The sequence below is a fragment of the Anopheles arabiensis genome, chromosome 3 (assembly GCF_016920715.1).
Source record: "Anopheles arabiensis isolate DONGOLA chromosome 3, AaraD3, whole genome shotgun sequence".
In the NCBI taxonomy this organism is placed as follows: Eukaryota; Metazoa; Arthropoda; class Insecta; order Diptera; family Culicidae; genus Anopheles; species Anopheles arabiensis.
The window spans coordinates 61,345,240-61,360,859 of NC_053518.1; the positions used below are offsets into that span (position 1 = coordinate 61,345,240).

The 15,620-nt window shown below is 38.7% G+C and overlaps 1 protein-coding gene across 1 annotated transcript in view; it reads left to right on the forward strand.

The window, feature by feature from the left end:
* Positions 1-14,530, forward strand: part of LOC120903556 (tetraspanin-2A) — a 54,874-nt gene extending 40,344 nt beyond the window's left edge. Inside the window, exons 3-5 of the mRNA XM_040313063.1 lie at positions 12,461-12,637; positions 13,846-14,031; positions 14,151-14,530. Coding sequence (XP_040168997.1) covers positions 12,461-12,637; positions 13,846-14,031; positions 14,151-14,225 — 438 coding nt within the window. The 3' untranslated portion in view covers positions 14,226-14,530. The remainder of the gene's footprint in view (positions 1-12,460; positions 12,638-13,845; positions 14,032-14,150) is intronic.
* Positions 14,531-15,620: the final 1,090 nt, after the last annotated feature.

The following is a 15,620-nucleotide window of genomic DNA, read 5'->3' on the forward strand; positions in this document are numbered from 1 at the left end:
ATTGATTACATCTCCAGCCAACATCGAGATGGTCTGGGTAAAGATAAGCATGCAGAGAGTATCTCTATTTATAGGCGGCATTTGTATCCCGCCAGGTATGATAGCAAATAATGTATTGTTAAATAACCTTAGCGATAGTATTGATGCGGTTCAACACCGCCTAAAAAGAAACGATTCAATGTTATTGTTAGGTGATTTCAATATGCCTTCTATTGTTTGGACGCCTATTGAAAACTATTCTGTTTCAAGTAATGCACACTCATCAAGCAATGCTCAACATAATGTTTTTTGTGACATAATAACAGAGTGTAGTCTCCGTCAAATCTCAGGGATCAAAAATAGTCTGGGACGTCAATTAGATCTAATTTTTGTTAATGAGAGCGCCGTTGATATAAACTCTCAGGTGCTATCGGCTGTAGAGATGACCAGATGATTATCATCCAGCTTTAGAATTCTCTCTTTCTGCAAATATTCAAAAGGCTCCGCGCTCAGTATCGTCCAATATACGTAGATATAACTTAAAAAAAATGGATTACTCTAAACTTTCAGCTATGCTTTCGAATATTAACTGGTCGTTCTTAGATACAGATATTTCAATTAATGATGCGGTTACTACTTTTTATGCTAATATTATCTCGGTTTTCCCCTCCTGCTGTCCCACCTATAAACCTAACAACTCTCCTCCCTGGTCTGTAGACTCTACACTCCGCTCCCTCAAAAGAGATCGCAATCAATCACTACGTAATTACATGCGAGATCCTCATCAAAAGCGCATATTTAAATACGCCTCTAATGCATATCGCATATATAACGGAGCTTGCTTTAGATCTTACGTCCACCGAGTACAAGCACAGTTTAAAATTCACCCTAAAGCCTTTTGGGGATATGCTGATAAACGTCGTAAATCTAATGATATCCCTTCTCATCTAACTCTTGATAATCTCTCTGCATCCGGTACTGACGGCTGCTGCAACCTTCTAGCTGAACATTTTTCAAGTGTGTGCTGAATGCTGAATCAATCAAAACCAAAGCATCAATCTCTAATAGCACTCATAACACGCCAACCAATGTAATCAACGACAGTAATCTAAACTTACATCTTAGCACAGTTTTACAAGCAATAAAAAATCTTAAACACACATATAATCCCGGTCCAGATGGCATTCCAGCAGCATTATACAAGAAATGCAATACTGTGCTCGGTTCTCTCCTATTAAAACTGTAGCTCATATTACTCCTTTCCCTAAGAAAGGTAATCGCGCAAACGCTACCAATTATCGTGGAATCAGCATCCTCTGTGCAAGCTCCAAAATATTTGAATCTATAGTTCACTCACATATCCTCTTTATTGCAAGAAACTGCATTATACCTCATCAACACGGTTTCTTTCCTAAACGTTCTACCTTGACAAACCTTATTTCCTTGACTTCCGTTATCACCTCTAGTTTAGACAGCGGTTCTCAGGATGATATCATTTATACTGAATTTAAAGCAGCCTTTGACCGTATTCCTCACCCTATCCTTCTTGCGAAGCTATGCAAATTGGGTTTCATTGACTCACTCATTCATTGGCTTGATTCGTTTCTCAGCAATTGCTCTTTTCGTGTTAAACTAAACTCCTGCTTTTTCAAATCCTTTTCATACAAATCGGGAGTGCCTCAATGTAGCGTGTTGAGTCCTTTATTGTTTGTTTTATTTATTAATGATGTTAACTCTGTCATTCCACACGATTGTTTTCTTTGTAATGCAGATGACCTAAATATTTTTAAATCTATATCGTCTGTTGATGACTGCGTATCGCTCCAAAACACCCTCAACCGATTTGCATCATAGTGCTCATCGAACCAGCTAGTTCTATGCCCCGAAAAATATCATATCATGTCCTTCAGTCGTTCACGTTATCCCGTTACGATTGCTTACAACTTCGAGGGTATAGCAATAAATCGTGTACTCTCGGTAAAAGATCTTTTAAAAAAAGATAAAAGGATTGGTGTAACTTTCGATAGCAGGTTATCATTCCTCGATCACATTGACATTACCGTTAATAAGGCTCGTAAAACAATGATAAAACGTTTTTCAATCCGCAAAACCGACCCTCTGTGTTTGAAAGCGTTATATTGTTCGTTAGTAAGACCAATTTTGGAATACTGTGTTGTTGTTTGGTGTCCCAGCTCATTTACATCGATTGACCGCATAGAAAGAGTGCAGAGATCATTTACTCGGTATATTGTCAGCAAAATGCCCGGCTACACATCAAATACCCTACCGGACTATGAACAAAGATGCCATCTTTTGGGTTTGGACTCATTGGAGAAACGCCGTCACATTTCCCAAATAATGTTTGTTGCTTCGCTCATATCTAATGCTGTGGATTCACAAATCATTCTTTCATCCCTGCATTTCTATACTCCAATTCGTTCCTTACGCCCTCGTGCTCCTTTATTTGTTCCAAATCCACGCACTTCAGTTGGCTTAAATGATCCTTTATTACGTGCTGTGAGATTGTTTAATTCCTGCGCACACCTGTTTGACCATCACCTCTCATTTTATTTTTATCATTTTATAGAAAAACATCCTTTTTAGGACTGTTTTTCGTTCTTTTCAGTGTGTCCTAAAGAGTTCATTCGTGGGTTTAATGTGTGCAATAAAAGTTTTTTTAGTGTTTTATGTTGTGCTATCATTGGATTTTGGAATATATTTCAAAGTCTGTAATTATTAAGATTATTCATCCCTTTTGTGAATGAGTCTCGGTCCATTTGGGGCTTGAACCCATAACGGGCATGTCGTTAAGTCGTACGAGTTGACTACCAGACCGGCAAACATAACATAACTAGAATATTGTGGTTTTATCAATTATGTAAGTGAGCCTCCGTGATCCGCGACACTCACAACGATTTATTACAACGTCTCTTATCATTCGATTTATAATGCTCCTGCACAATGCTCCAATCTATCAATTATCGTTAATTAATCGACTTCCGGATTTGTTTAAACATCTCATATTCAAAATTTGAAAAGGGCTTTAGAGCATCGAGTGCATTTATTTGAAAACTACCATCAGAAAAAAACACTCATTATTCTCATTTGGCTGACTAATTGAATTTATCAAATCCAACAAAACAATAACTGTACATATATTTTCAGCAACTGTTTTCGCTGAAGTCCATTCGAATCTGTACACTCGAATTTACAAAGTGCAGTGAATATATGCAACAAAATTATCATTTGTTTGTATTGTCTTTCCCATGAAATTGGATGCATATCAAACCTGCCGCATATGTGTAACACTCCGAAATGCACAATGCAATTTAATCTGTGCTTCCTGTTTCAACACATGCACAATGACAACAGGAACAAAAAATCGAATTCCCATTGATAATGCATTCCTTTGAAAAGCTTCTTTACTCTAACGTCTGTCTCACGGTATGCCTTGTTTTCGATTTCACCTTCAACAATCCAGTTCGCCCATACGGACACACTAGCATGCTGTCAATGTTCGTTTCCCTAAAATCGTTTCATTTCAAACAGGGATTTTGTGTTTGCCGTTTCGTTGAAATCCTTTCCGTTCAATGATGCCTTCCATACCAATGCTTTCATTTTTTTTTGTAAGCTTTTGTTGTCGAAGGAACATACATCCATCGACATGGAATTTGTCTCTCTAAGCTTTTGCTTTCAATTTAGCTAAAGCCCCGCACACTACTACTTTGCTCCTTTTGCCTTGCTTACGTTTGTGGTTTGAATTTTTGGAATGCAAAATGTTTCCTCCAACAACTTTTTCTACGATTCGGAGCATACCATTCGTTCGAGTGAAGCAAAGGCAGCCATAGAACGAGCATCGTCTGAAGCAGGATGTCTCTTACTTACGTATACACATACGTGTGTATGTGTATATGTATTTGAGCTACGATATAGGTGTAATTGTGCCAGTATCAAGGTGCTTCGGAAAATGAACCCGGTTTCATTGTAATACCAATGTAAAAGTGCATGTTATCAACCAGGAAAAAGTGTCAGGAGGTATACCAGCTTATGCCAGTTTGATTTGTGTTTCCGTTTTCAGCAATGACCTTTCAGATCTCCTACCGCACTGTATTGAGGCCATGTATGCCAAAAAGCAGATGCAATGATTTATAAACTTCTAAGCAAAGCTATCCTGAACTTCATTCCTATTTTCGATCGATCCATTTCGTTATCGCTGGGAAATTGTTGATGAAGTTGCACTCACAAAACCACAGGCAATTCATTCTAGCATTCAATCCAAGCTGCACTTCATTTAATGCATTTTATCGATTTAATTTAAGCCGCTTCTGTGAAATGATGTTGTCGTTGCAGGATTATTCTAAAGATACCTTTTGTTTTATTTTTAAATTCATTTCTCAGAGGACAGCAATTTAATAAGCAATACAGAGTTTCCCACGATTTATTAGTCGGTTCCCATCAATTTTTGGTGGGTTCCCATATTTTTTGGTGCGTTCTTACGATTTTTTGGTCGTTTCCCAGAATTTTTTGGTAAAATTGTATTGATATCCAATCGGAAAATACCAATAAATTATGGGAACGAACCAAAAATCTATGGGATACGACCAAAACATCGTGGGAACGCACCAAAAATATCATGAGAACTGACCAATAAATCGTCGAAATCCTGTATAACGATATATAAGCAAGGCTGAAAAATGGTCTACTTTAAATGACATTTTATTTGAAAACAAAAACTATTTGGAGTTGATGAAAAAAAAACTAACAGTAAGAAAAAAATAATTCCAATCAACGCTCTCTGTTTCAATTTAAAGAACCGTTTACCATCAAAGGATTCGAATTTTCGTTAAATAAAATTAATCGAGACAATTATCAAAAAAAAAATTAATCTCGTTTCATACCCAAATACAAGCTACGATATTAAACAAACCTTGCCGAGCGATTGCCGATCGCTTGCGAGCAGGCGTATATCGTCAACCTAAAACGGTTGTAGAAATATAATTTCACTCAAAGCTAAAGCTTGTTTAAGCTTGCAATCTGCTTCTTCAATACTTCAAACGCTCGCTTTAATGAGCATCAAATTCCTGAAAGGACTCTCTGCTGTTAACTGTCGTTGTGCCTAACCCTACGTTGTCTTTCTTGAGGTACCATCTGTGCAAACACTCTCCAGCACTACCCACACGCAATCGGTTTCAAATTGCGCACCGGAGAAGTCACAAGATGTCTAGCCCTAGACGAAAAGCATCGCTTTTTAAGAAAATAAACACAACTTCCCTATCGTCCATCAGCTCTACCATCGCTTGACCACAGTATACCACAGCGGAAAGTTTCAGCCTCGGGAGAAAGCCCAACTTCCCTGTCCCCGGGTGAAGGTAGGGTGGTGTGTGAGTCAAAGACCAAAGCTGGGATAAACATGCTGATTATATCATAAACTCCAAATGTCTCTCCATCCCGTCGTCCAGATTGCCAACCCCCTTGCACAAAGATGCTTGTGGTTTCAACAATTTACACCGGCCGACCATCGGTCAACCGTTGTTCGCCTGTTTGCCGGCTGGTTTATTTGTTTGTTTGGCTTGCTATTTGATTATTTGCCATTGGGGAATATTTCTCGGTACCGCAACCGTCAAAGTTGGGATGACTTTTCCTTGTTCACATTGCTTCGTGGTAAAGTTAGTCAGGCAAGCAAAACATTTTTGTCAATTTGGGTGGAATTTCATATTCTTGCAAGCGATGGTGATTTGTTTATTTCAAAGATCGTAAATATAAAGCCATCTTAGTAAATGTCAACCTAACCCGGTTACAAAATTTATCCTTAATCCTATGTACCATGGGACCGAATTTTAACACGTTAAAGTTGTAAATTTCACTCCAACTCGAGCGTTTAATGTTCAAAATATTCAAACTTTATATTCTACAAATTATTAATACCTATGCCTTGCCCTTGGAACCATAAATCACGAATGGCAATCATAATATCAGTTTTCCGACATGAAATCGACGGAAGAAACCAACTATCATGCAGATCATAATGGTTGAACAAAATGCCTCAGCAATCCGATTGCAAATCGCTTCAATGATTTTTTTATTGTTAAAAGTACTGCAATTCAAGTGATTCCATGTCTTCGCAATAATACTCAGCAGTTCGCTGCCATAGCAAGTGGATGGGAAGAAGGTCCAATGGATGTTTATTTGAATAGTTGTCTAGTGCTTTGCAAACGCTATCGTGTTACGAGAATTGAAAAATAGATACTTTTAGAGGCCCCTTTGCCTACAAATATGAACCAGCAGTATATTTTATATATCTGTGTTGAAAGTTGTAGCTCAGTTTTGACTCTCCACCGATGGGAAAGGAGACAATCTGGCTAAGCAATTCTCCAAAGCACAATTTCCCACTATGACTACTTTTGGCATTTTAGAATGCATAGTCATGAATAGATTATAATCAACAATAAAGAATCACAACAAAAATATTTCAAGGATTCTATCAAACAGATAAAAACTGTCTAGATTTTTGGCACACTATGCATCGTGCATTACAAAAAACTATGTAACTTTCAGAAGAAAGAATGAGATTCTTCTTTTTTCTGGGCAGTCATGCTGGTCTTCTGAAACTGGATAGTGGTAGGAGGAAGCGATTTTGGTTGAGAATCGATTCTGTCCGGTCCTGTAGGAGCCAAAGCATCTATCGAATAATCCAATCTGGTGGTACGACTGACAGAGCCATAACTCCGAAGAATATAATTTAAGAGGAATACGGTTATGACGTGCTTATTTATAGAACAGTCAACATTTTGGTGATATATTTTAAAACTATGTCTTGATTTTAATACACCAGACCAGAAGCTCAAAAAACAAAACCCTTTTTAGTTATTCATTGTACACCACAAAAATCAATTATTTTGTCATTTCTAGCAAAGTGTTTGTCACACCAGTTTTATAAATTGGACACGAAGTATGTCTGCCATAGCAAAAATAGAGCATATAGTAAGTTTAAGTTCAAGATAGTTATTGAATGCCTATCATCCATTCGCTGTTTGATACACGAGAAGTTAAATTAATGTACAAGAAAATGTTCACGAAATCACCAATGTTAAGGTGTCCAACGTAAAGCCATACGTCATTCAATAATTGATCTTCGTTCATGACGGGGAAAGGGTAAAAGACGAGTACGAGCAACGTGCGGTCCAGTCCCACACAGTTCCGGTGTAGAGATTCATTCCCCTCTGGCACCTTTTCGGTTGCCTTTAACAATGCGAACGATTGATACTGCGATGCATCCGGTGCTGCACATGGTGATGATTAATTAATTAAGTTTTCCAAATGGATTTATGAATAATGAGCAGTTGTCAGTCGACCGATGTCTGCCGTATGAAATTCAACAACCAACGTCAAAGAAAGGCATGATGCACGACTGGTACCATAGAGCAAGGATCTCTGCAATGATCCCCCAGACAGATGGAAGGTGAACAGACAATTGGTATCCATGCTCGTTCATTGCACTCTCGAAACGAACAATTTACCATCGGCCAGATCAGCTAGTTCGGGAGGAGATGCCAGCTTCTTGTTTCCACTCAATCAATTTAGCTCGAAGAAAACAGGACAAAAAAAACTCCCATCACCCCAGAATGTTCGTTTTGAGGCACAAACGTGAAGGGGAAAAACCCGCTTTACACTCAGACACTAAATGTGAACGTTAAAGGGCTACAGATGAGTGCAAAAAAAACCTTGCCCTCCCTGGAGCGACAACAATTCGTCGGACAGGACAGAACTGGACTGATAAAACGGGTTGGCAGTACACAGACCTGTTGTACGGACGGGTCGGTAGGAGATGATGAAAAATGACAAAAATTTCCAATCACATCACGGAAATTGGTTTTCATAACATCCGGTACGGGTGTGGGCGCTGGGAAGGCGAAAATCAAGTAGCAGCAAATCAGGACACTCTTTCCGTATGCTTCCTTGACCGCTTCGCTGGGGGAAAGGAGTGTGCTGGTTGGCAGTGATCACATTCCCGTCTGAAGCTTTCACCACAAATGGTAAGGGAAAGATAAAATGTGATAAAAACTGAACCCATCATTGCAAGAATACTTTCCGTCTGGTCGAAAGGTTTCAGGGCCGCCAACACAGAATGCTGCCCGATGTAGGCTTCGTTCTGATCTGAAAGAAAGGAAAAAAGCCCAAACAAAACAATTGAAGCAAAAAGGCAGAAAGAAGATGAAACAAGAAGGGAAGCGGTTTAATTTTTTTTGTAAATCATTGTTTCGCTGGCTCTAGTCCGTGTGTTTTTCTCACCGTGCACCGACTTGTCTCTAGGCCGAGAGTCAGGGCTACTTGCTTCCTGAGAAAGCATATCAAATGCCGCATCGAAGCGTCGCATTGCCCCCGGCTATTGAGGTTTCTTTCTGGTGATTTCTGGTGGTTTGTGTTGTTTTTTCTTGTGGACACCGTTCAGAGACGGTTAAAAAGTGGACAATAAAACGCACTGGCTGGAAGGTGTGCGGGTTTTTTTTCCATTTTTTGACATTTTCAAATCATTTGCCAATTCCACCCGTCCAGTCACACGAAATAAGGAAAAGTTATCTCGTGGAACCTCACTGTCGTACAACGTATTAAGCTCGCCAGGCTCCGGTGGGCTGGACATGTTGTACGCATGGAAACGGACGACCCAGCCCGTAAAGTCTTTTTAGGCCGTCCACAAGGACAGAGGAGGCGTGGTAGGCCCAAATTGAGGTGGCAAGATGGCGTGGAGGCGTCCGCCATTAAGGCCGGAATAACGGACTGGCAGACGAAGGCGCGAGACCGTGAGCGGTTTCGGACACTCCTGAGGCAGGCCAAGACCGCAAAGCGGTTGTAGCGCCGGATAAGTAAGTAAGTATCTCGTGAAAATCCTAGCAGAAGATGAGAAGTCAAAAGACTCAAATAATTTCATCAGGTTCATGTAATACAACATGCCTTTGAAGGATCGTTAATCTATTCTTCGCAACATGGATCTATGTTTTTAAAACGTAAATAGTTTAATTACGATACAATAGTTTCTTTGAGTTTTGCATAATATTTCAAACAATTTTTCCATTTGTATGATGTAGTATTTACTCCAATGAAAACAAGTTTCACAAATAGTACCTCAGTGTAATCCATTATTTTGATCTTAATTTTCGAAATTTTCATCTTTATTCTACAACCACTTGGCCTATATTATATTGTAAAAGCACTTTCATTTCTTGCTACTCGTTATTCATTATTTACACAAGAACAAGACTTTCGTAAGAAGTAAACTGATACACCCCGGAAGGCTGCTTCCCAAATGGATCAACCACAAGCACGGTCATTGACATCACAATGGAGTTTCTGCATAGCACCGTTCAAGATTGTAAAATGATCATAAGATGGCAAGATAGTGAAAGCGAGAGGCATATTGACTCATTGCTCAAGAAAATGCTCTTTCATTCCTTTTGAAGCTCCTACTACCCAAGCTTATCGTATTCGTTGCACCATCGAGCAGTATGGCAGGATCAATCCACTAGCCTGATGTCAAACTTCATAACCAACGAGTATCATAACCATCACGAAACACGGAAGTGTCCTCTGGTGGGCTTTTTCTTCGAAGGCTTTTTTCAATATGCATGATCTTGCCTACCTCAAGGGATGGGATCCAAGAATGGGCCACCATCGTGGCAGGTTACCGGCAGGTTGTCTTCGTTTCGTAACCGATGGCTTATGTAACGATGAACTAGCAATAAAAGAAACCCACCTTGTTCCATTTCGTAACGAGCCTCGCAAGACGATGCCGCAGGAGAAAGAGCTATTCCCATACTGAGGCACTTCTCCTTCATGCAACAGGCCATACAGCAGGGCGTACACTTTGATGTTGTAACATAATTTGTAAGAATAATATTCCGTTCCATTGGCAGAAGGTGGAACTTCATTTGCTGGAGCTTCATGCCGCTACGTAGGGTTGAGTAGTTGCGGCCCCTTAATTTACCCACTTGTCAACCGGTATCGCCGCAGTACGGATGAAAAGCAGTGTGGTGTGGAAAAGCATTGAAAAGTGTTCGGTTATATGATGATGAAGCCATTCCGTCGCTTGTAATCGACCGAAACGTGCTGTGAGATAGGCATAATTTTGTCACAGGAAAGCTGAAATGGCTTCTTAAATATTCAAATGACTCAATCTACCAGACGGTACATGTATAATTCAACCTTAAGGAAGCTTTCTTTTATAAGCTGTGTGTGGAATAAAGTAGACGCTCATGTGGGATCAATGTACGCATTGAATATGATTTCAATAGGGAACAAATCAATAGCAGCTCAAGTTTTGCAAAAAGTTGGGTTACAATTTCTCAAGTATTCCTTTAGTGTTTACACTTTGAATGCTTAATACAGTTTCCTTATTTTTTTTTATTCAGAAGGGACGGCTTTGCCGTATTGCTTAAGGTTTCCTTATTGAAAAAAAATAAAAAGTTTAATTGAAACAGAAATAAATTGTACGTGTTACGTTATTACATTACAACAAAGTATTAAGAGAAAAATGTGCAGTTTTTACTTTAACAGCCAACCTACAATGCATAATCATTTTCTTCAAAAAAAGAGGTATCTATCAATATTTGCAATGCAGTCCTTTAAAGAAATGCATTCAAGTTTCCAATCCCGCCTAGCGGCACCATTTTGAAGACCACTAGCGAAATGATTTCGATGAATAGGATATACCATTACCATCTCCGACCATTTACACACAAAAAAACGAACGGTTTGCCTATATTAATTCTATTTGACGACTGGTTCAATTCACTTGATCGAGGCTATATTGGATTCCCTTTAGTTGGTACGGTCAGCTTTCGCGATATTCATCATCGAGTGGACGGTCTGTGCCACTGAACCTGGGCCACTGAATCGTGCTGCTATTGAGCAAAAATTGAATGGCTATAGTTGATTGAATTTTTCAACGAATGCTTCTATGCTTGATGGAAGCTCATTCACGGGGTACTTGAATGCATGCATCTGCGTGAAGATCGTGTAATTTTATCGAATTCTTTTGGCTTCTGGCCAGTGCGGGCCGATTCTATAACCCTGTGCGAATGGAATGCTTATCGCACAAGAAAGTCGTTTCTTTACGAGCTCATGTAACCCAATTCGTATTAAACAATTTGTACACCAATCATAAATGATCCCGAGCTCATGTATTCTTCGTAGAATAATATTGTACTTATGCATCTGTTGACGGCATCTTTATAGTAATTGTGTAATTTCAGTAATAATTTCACATCTGTGTATGTAAATGTAAAGTGTTTGATACAAATCGAAGTATTTTTTTAATTTTTCGACTTAAATGAATGTTTTTAGATCGACAATAAATCGACGATTTTCACTCATTTTTCTACATTCAATAGTTCCATTATGTCAAACATGCAATTCAATATAGCAAAACGATACAGAGCTCGATCCACTCCACAATACTTCTCCGTGCTATCGTTAATAATGTTTTCATTGTAATTTATGTCCAATCTCTGTAGGAAGCTCCTACCAGACACAATCCATCGTAATCGATGGTAAACGGACGCTTTCCAATCAACCAAGACACACACGAACACACATACACATACCAACCGCTGCCCGGAAGGTAGCTCTCGTTCGTTCGATTGTATTTTAATCGGCTCGAACCCGGTGATGGCCCGGAGGAGATATTTGACAGGCGGCAGGATAATCGGCCCCGTTACATGGCTTAATCATGTTCGTAATTGTGCAATTTTCATCGCATCGATTCTCACGTCAATTGATCAGCAGGGATCGGTAAAGGGATGATGGTTTCCACGTATCGGTGAATGAAAATGTGCTAGGAAGGGGTTGGAAGCATTTTATAGAACGGAAAAGAGGTGTTTAATTTTTTCCTGGCAACAGCGTCGTTTCTGATTGAAACATCGTAATTGATAAGCTACTGATAATTAATTCTTCGTGGAGGAATATACTCTTCATCAAAACTTTGACGTTGCATATAGTTCGTAGAATAAAATGTCTGTGACTTACAGTATATATGCCTATATTTTTTAAAACAGAGGGTGAAGTTAAGCTATTAAAATTATAATAAAATCGATGAACAAAAAATTAGGGTAATTGTTTATTTGTTTATTTGTTTATTTGTAAATGTTAAGTGATTGGCCATCATTGACCTTATCACTGATCTTATAAACTTAACTTATAATAACATAAAGCAATTGTGTCATTAAATTAACCATTTACTTGTTATCTAACTGACTGACTTTTATTTTACAATCAACCCACTTAATAATCAGAATAATTTTAATTTGTAATTCTTTTCAAAATTCAATCTATCATGATGATCATGATGACAAGAACAACTTTTGATTTGTTTTATTTTGATCTTTTTTTAGTTTTTTGCATAAATTTTTATTTCCTTTGTAGCCACAAGTGCGGATAACGTCATGAAGTTTCCCTCTAATTTTGTCTATCTATTTTCTTTTCTTTCTAGTTCATCGGCACACAAGTATTTCTGTTCGTTCTGACCGTGATTGGTTCGGCCATTCTGCTTGACTACTCGACCATGAACTCCAGCATCCAGCCGCTGATTCGTCAAACGATGCTCCGCTTCATCGTCACTTCCGAACATCCGCATTCATCTGCCGCACTAAAGCTGATCCAAGAAAGCGTGCGTATATTCATGATTCAGCCTCAGTCTGTATTTCACTCCCCAGTTTCCAATGAGTTCTCATTCTCTATCAGCAATCCCTAAGGTTCTCGAATTCCCCGGTGTTCCTAATGTGTTGCCTTTTGTCTTTTGCGTGGAGAATAGCTTACCCTATATCGATTGTACAATTCATTAATCGATTATTGAAATCAAACACTTCCCATCACTACCACGCTATGCGTAATTTGAGAAGCATTCGTTGTATGTTGCTCTTATGGTTCTTTTGTATCACTTCATTCCATCCAAAGAAAGAAAATGTATACTCGAGGGAAATGGTAGAAATTAATACTGAAATACGATTCCTTCATGCATATTTGATGGGTGAATATTCACCCATCGATACTGTATGGATATGCATGATTATTCTCTGCATGTCTATGAAATGATTAAAAAGTTTTTTTCACAAAACTAAAGATATTTTCTTACCGCAACCAACCAAAAAGATCTCATAGACGATATGTTGATAATAAGCAAGAAATTAAAAAAAAACAAAATTACAAGTCATATGCAACATTTTTGCAACTCAATATTTCTTTGGGCTCCAAGTTTCTTCAAACGTGCTGTGATAAAGAAAGGAAGTAAAAACAACGAATTACAAATAAAAAGTTATATCTGACCTAACATTTCAGTACATGGAAAGTAAAGTTTAGTATTGCATTCAACTTTTATGTTTTTAAACAAGTTTACTTAGCAACATAATTAGGTTTATCGATAAGACGTTTTTGATCGATTTTCATCTGGAACTAATTATAAACTATCTGCTGGTATGCAATGCTTTGCATTAATCGATCATTTCTTTTATATCACTTTTCATTTCTCGATACCTTTTTCATGGGCAAGCATAAACACTAATTAAAACGATTCTTTTTGTGCTTACCTGGGCATGATTCGCTGATAGTATACCTTTTCCTTACATCCCGTACTTCCACGATGAATAAATAAACAGTAAAACTATAAAACATTACATGTATAACAGCTACTATCAGAAATAGCACTTCCCACGATACCGATCGTTCCCACAAATCGATTTCGCTGAAAGATTCTTCTGTAAAGATTTCAATATAGTGAATTGCTGCTGTAAAATTAAGTGTAGCACTCATGGAGCACCCATTGATCACAAGATCTGAGCAGATTTTTTTTATCGTACGGTGTCTTGTTGTTCAATACAGATTGGTTGCTGTGGAGCGGACGGACCGAACGACTACATGGTGATGCGTCAACCCTTGCCACTGGAGTGTCGTGACACCGTTACCGGCAATGCGTTCTTCAATGGATGCGTCAACGAGCTGACCTGGTTCCTGGAAGATAAGTCCATCTGGGCCGCCATCATGGCTATGATACTGGCTGCCGTACATGTGAGATTTTTTTTTTCAATCGAATTTGCTATTAAATATGTACCCGCTATCTTTCTTAAACATCTCTTTCCCTTATTTTCATTTCGTTTCTTTATACTAACACGAACAAAAATAACCAGACCTGCAATGCCGTGCTTGGAATCGTGCTGGTGCAAGCGCTCAGACGCGAGGAGGAAGCAATGAACCGACGCTAAATGCAGGATCCAGCAAGTAGAAGCGCATTTACGCGTGACAGCAGTGAAGGAAGCTTACTTACACTCCAAATCCAGAACCAGGAGCATAGAGCTATGACACGCTTGCAAGGGAATGAGTTGTTTTAATTAATTCTACAGTATTTAGATATCCGAGCTATCTTTGCCATGTTTTACACTTACTTTACATCGTCCATAGGTACTATAGATTAATCGAACAATGTCAGCAATGTCACCCAACCAAACACGTTTGGTGTATCTATAATAAATAAAGGCTAGATTTAGTGGAGACTTAACCATCTTATTTATTTCCACACTTGTGTTTCTCTCTTTTCTTCCTGATCGGTGTTGATTCGGCCCATAATTTTCCAAAACACAATTTATGCAGCTTTACTTGCTTGTTTTCCATACATTAGCATTTTGTTTCGAAGGGGATAACACTGATAAACAAAGAGAAAACATTGCATCGGTAAATAGCTTTATCAAGCACAGCCCAAGCCACAAATCTATAAGACGTGGCAGAGTAAAAAAACCAGAATCACTCACCCACCATTTTCAAAGAAAAGTTAAACAACTACCCAAACCGTTAGAGAAAAAAGATTCCTTCATTGTCGTTCAACCCTGCTAAAAGCGAACCATGGGAGCGAAAAATTAAAATAAACCCCCACAAACAAAGCCTTCGCACGACAGAGAATCGCGTGTAAATCCTTTTACACCAACCATACCTTTTCCGTTTCGACCTTTTCCCCCCGCCGGTTCCGGTAAAACGAAAGCTAATATTGTAGGTAATAATTTGCATAATTTTTCCTCACACAATCGGTTACCACCTTTTTCAGAGTCTTGGTGAGTGTTTCTATATTTTTTTCTGCTTTCAATGCTATTGTTTCCCGTCGGCGTCACACCAGATGTTACCAGGTTGAAGAGGCCCTTATTTGCATCTTTGTTTATGGTAGAAGTATACATTCTTTCTTGCGAGAGATATGCCAACCGCTCTTCGTCTTCCCTGTGTAAAGCGAAAGTTTGTCTTCTCTAGCTCACCCTTTGAAGGTCACAATCGCACAACGACAACTTAAAACCGTATTTTCTTTGTGCTAGACGCCAAGGTAGGAAAAACGAGTAGATTTAACGGAGCCAGAGGATTTTCAAGTGTGTTTTTAAAGCCATGCTTCATGGAATTCCACTAGCTATTCGTGAAAATTTGCTCCGATGGGCTATGTACTATTCTCATCCGCATTCTATCCACAAAGAGGAGTTAAGATATCAATTATGGGTTTGAATAAAATATGAGGCTTTTTCAAACAGCAATTATGTTGTGAGTTTTTCATCAATACTTTTTCCGACCGTACCACCATTCCATATCAAAACCTACTTTACATACTTTTCAAAATCTTTTCGAGA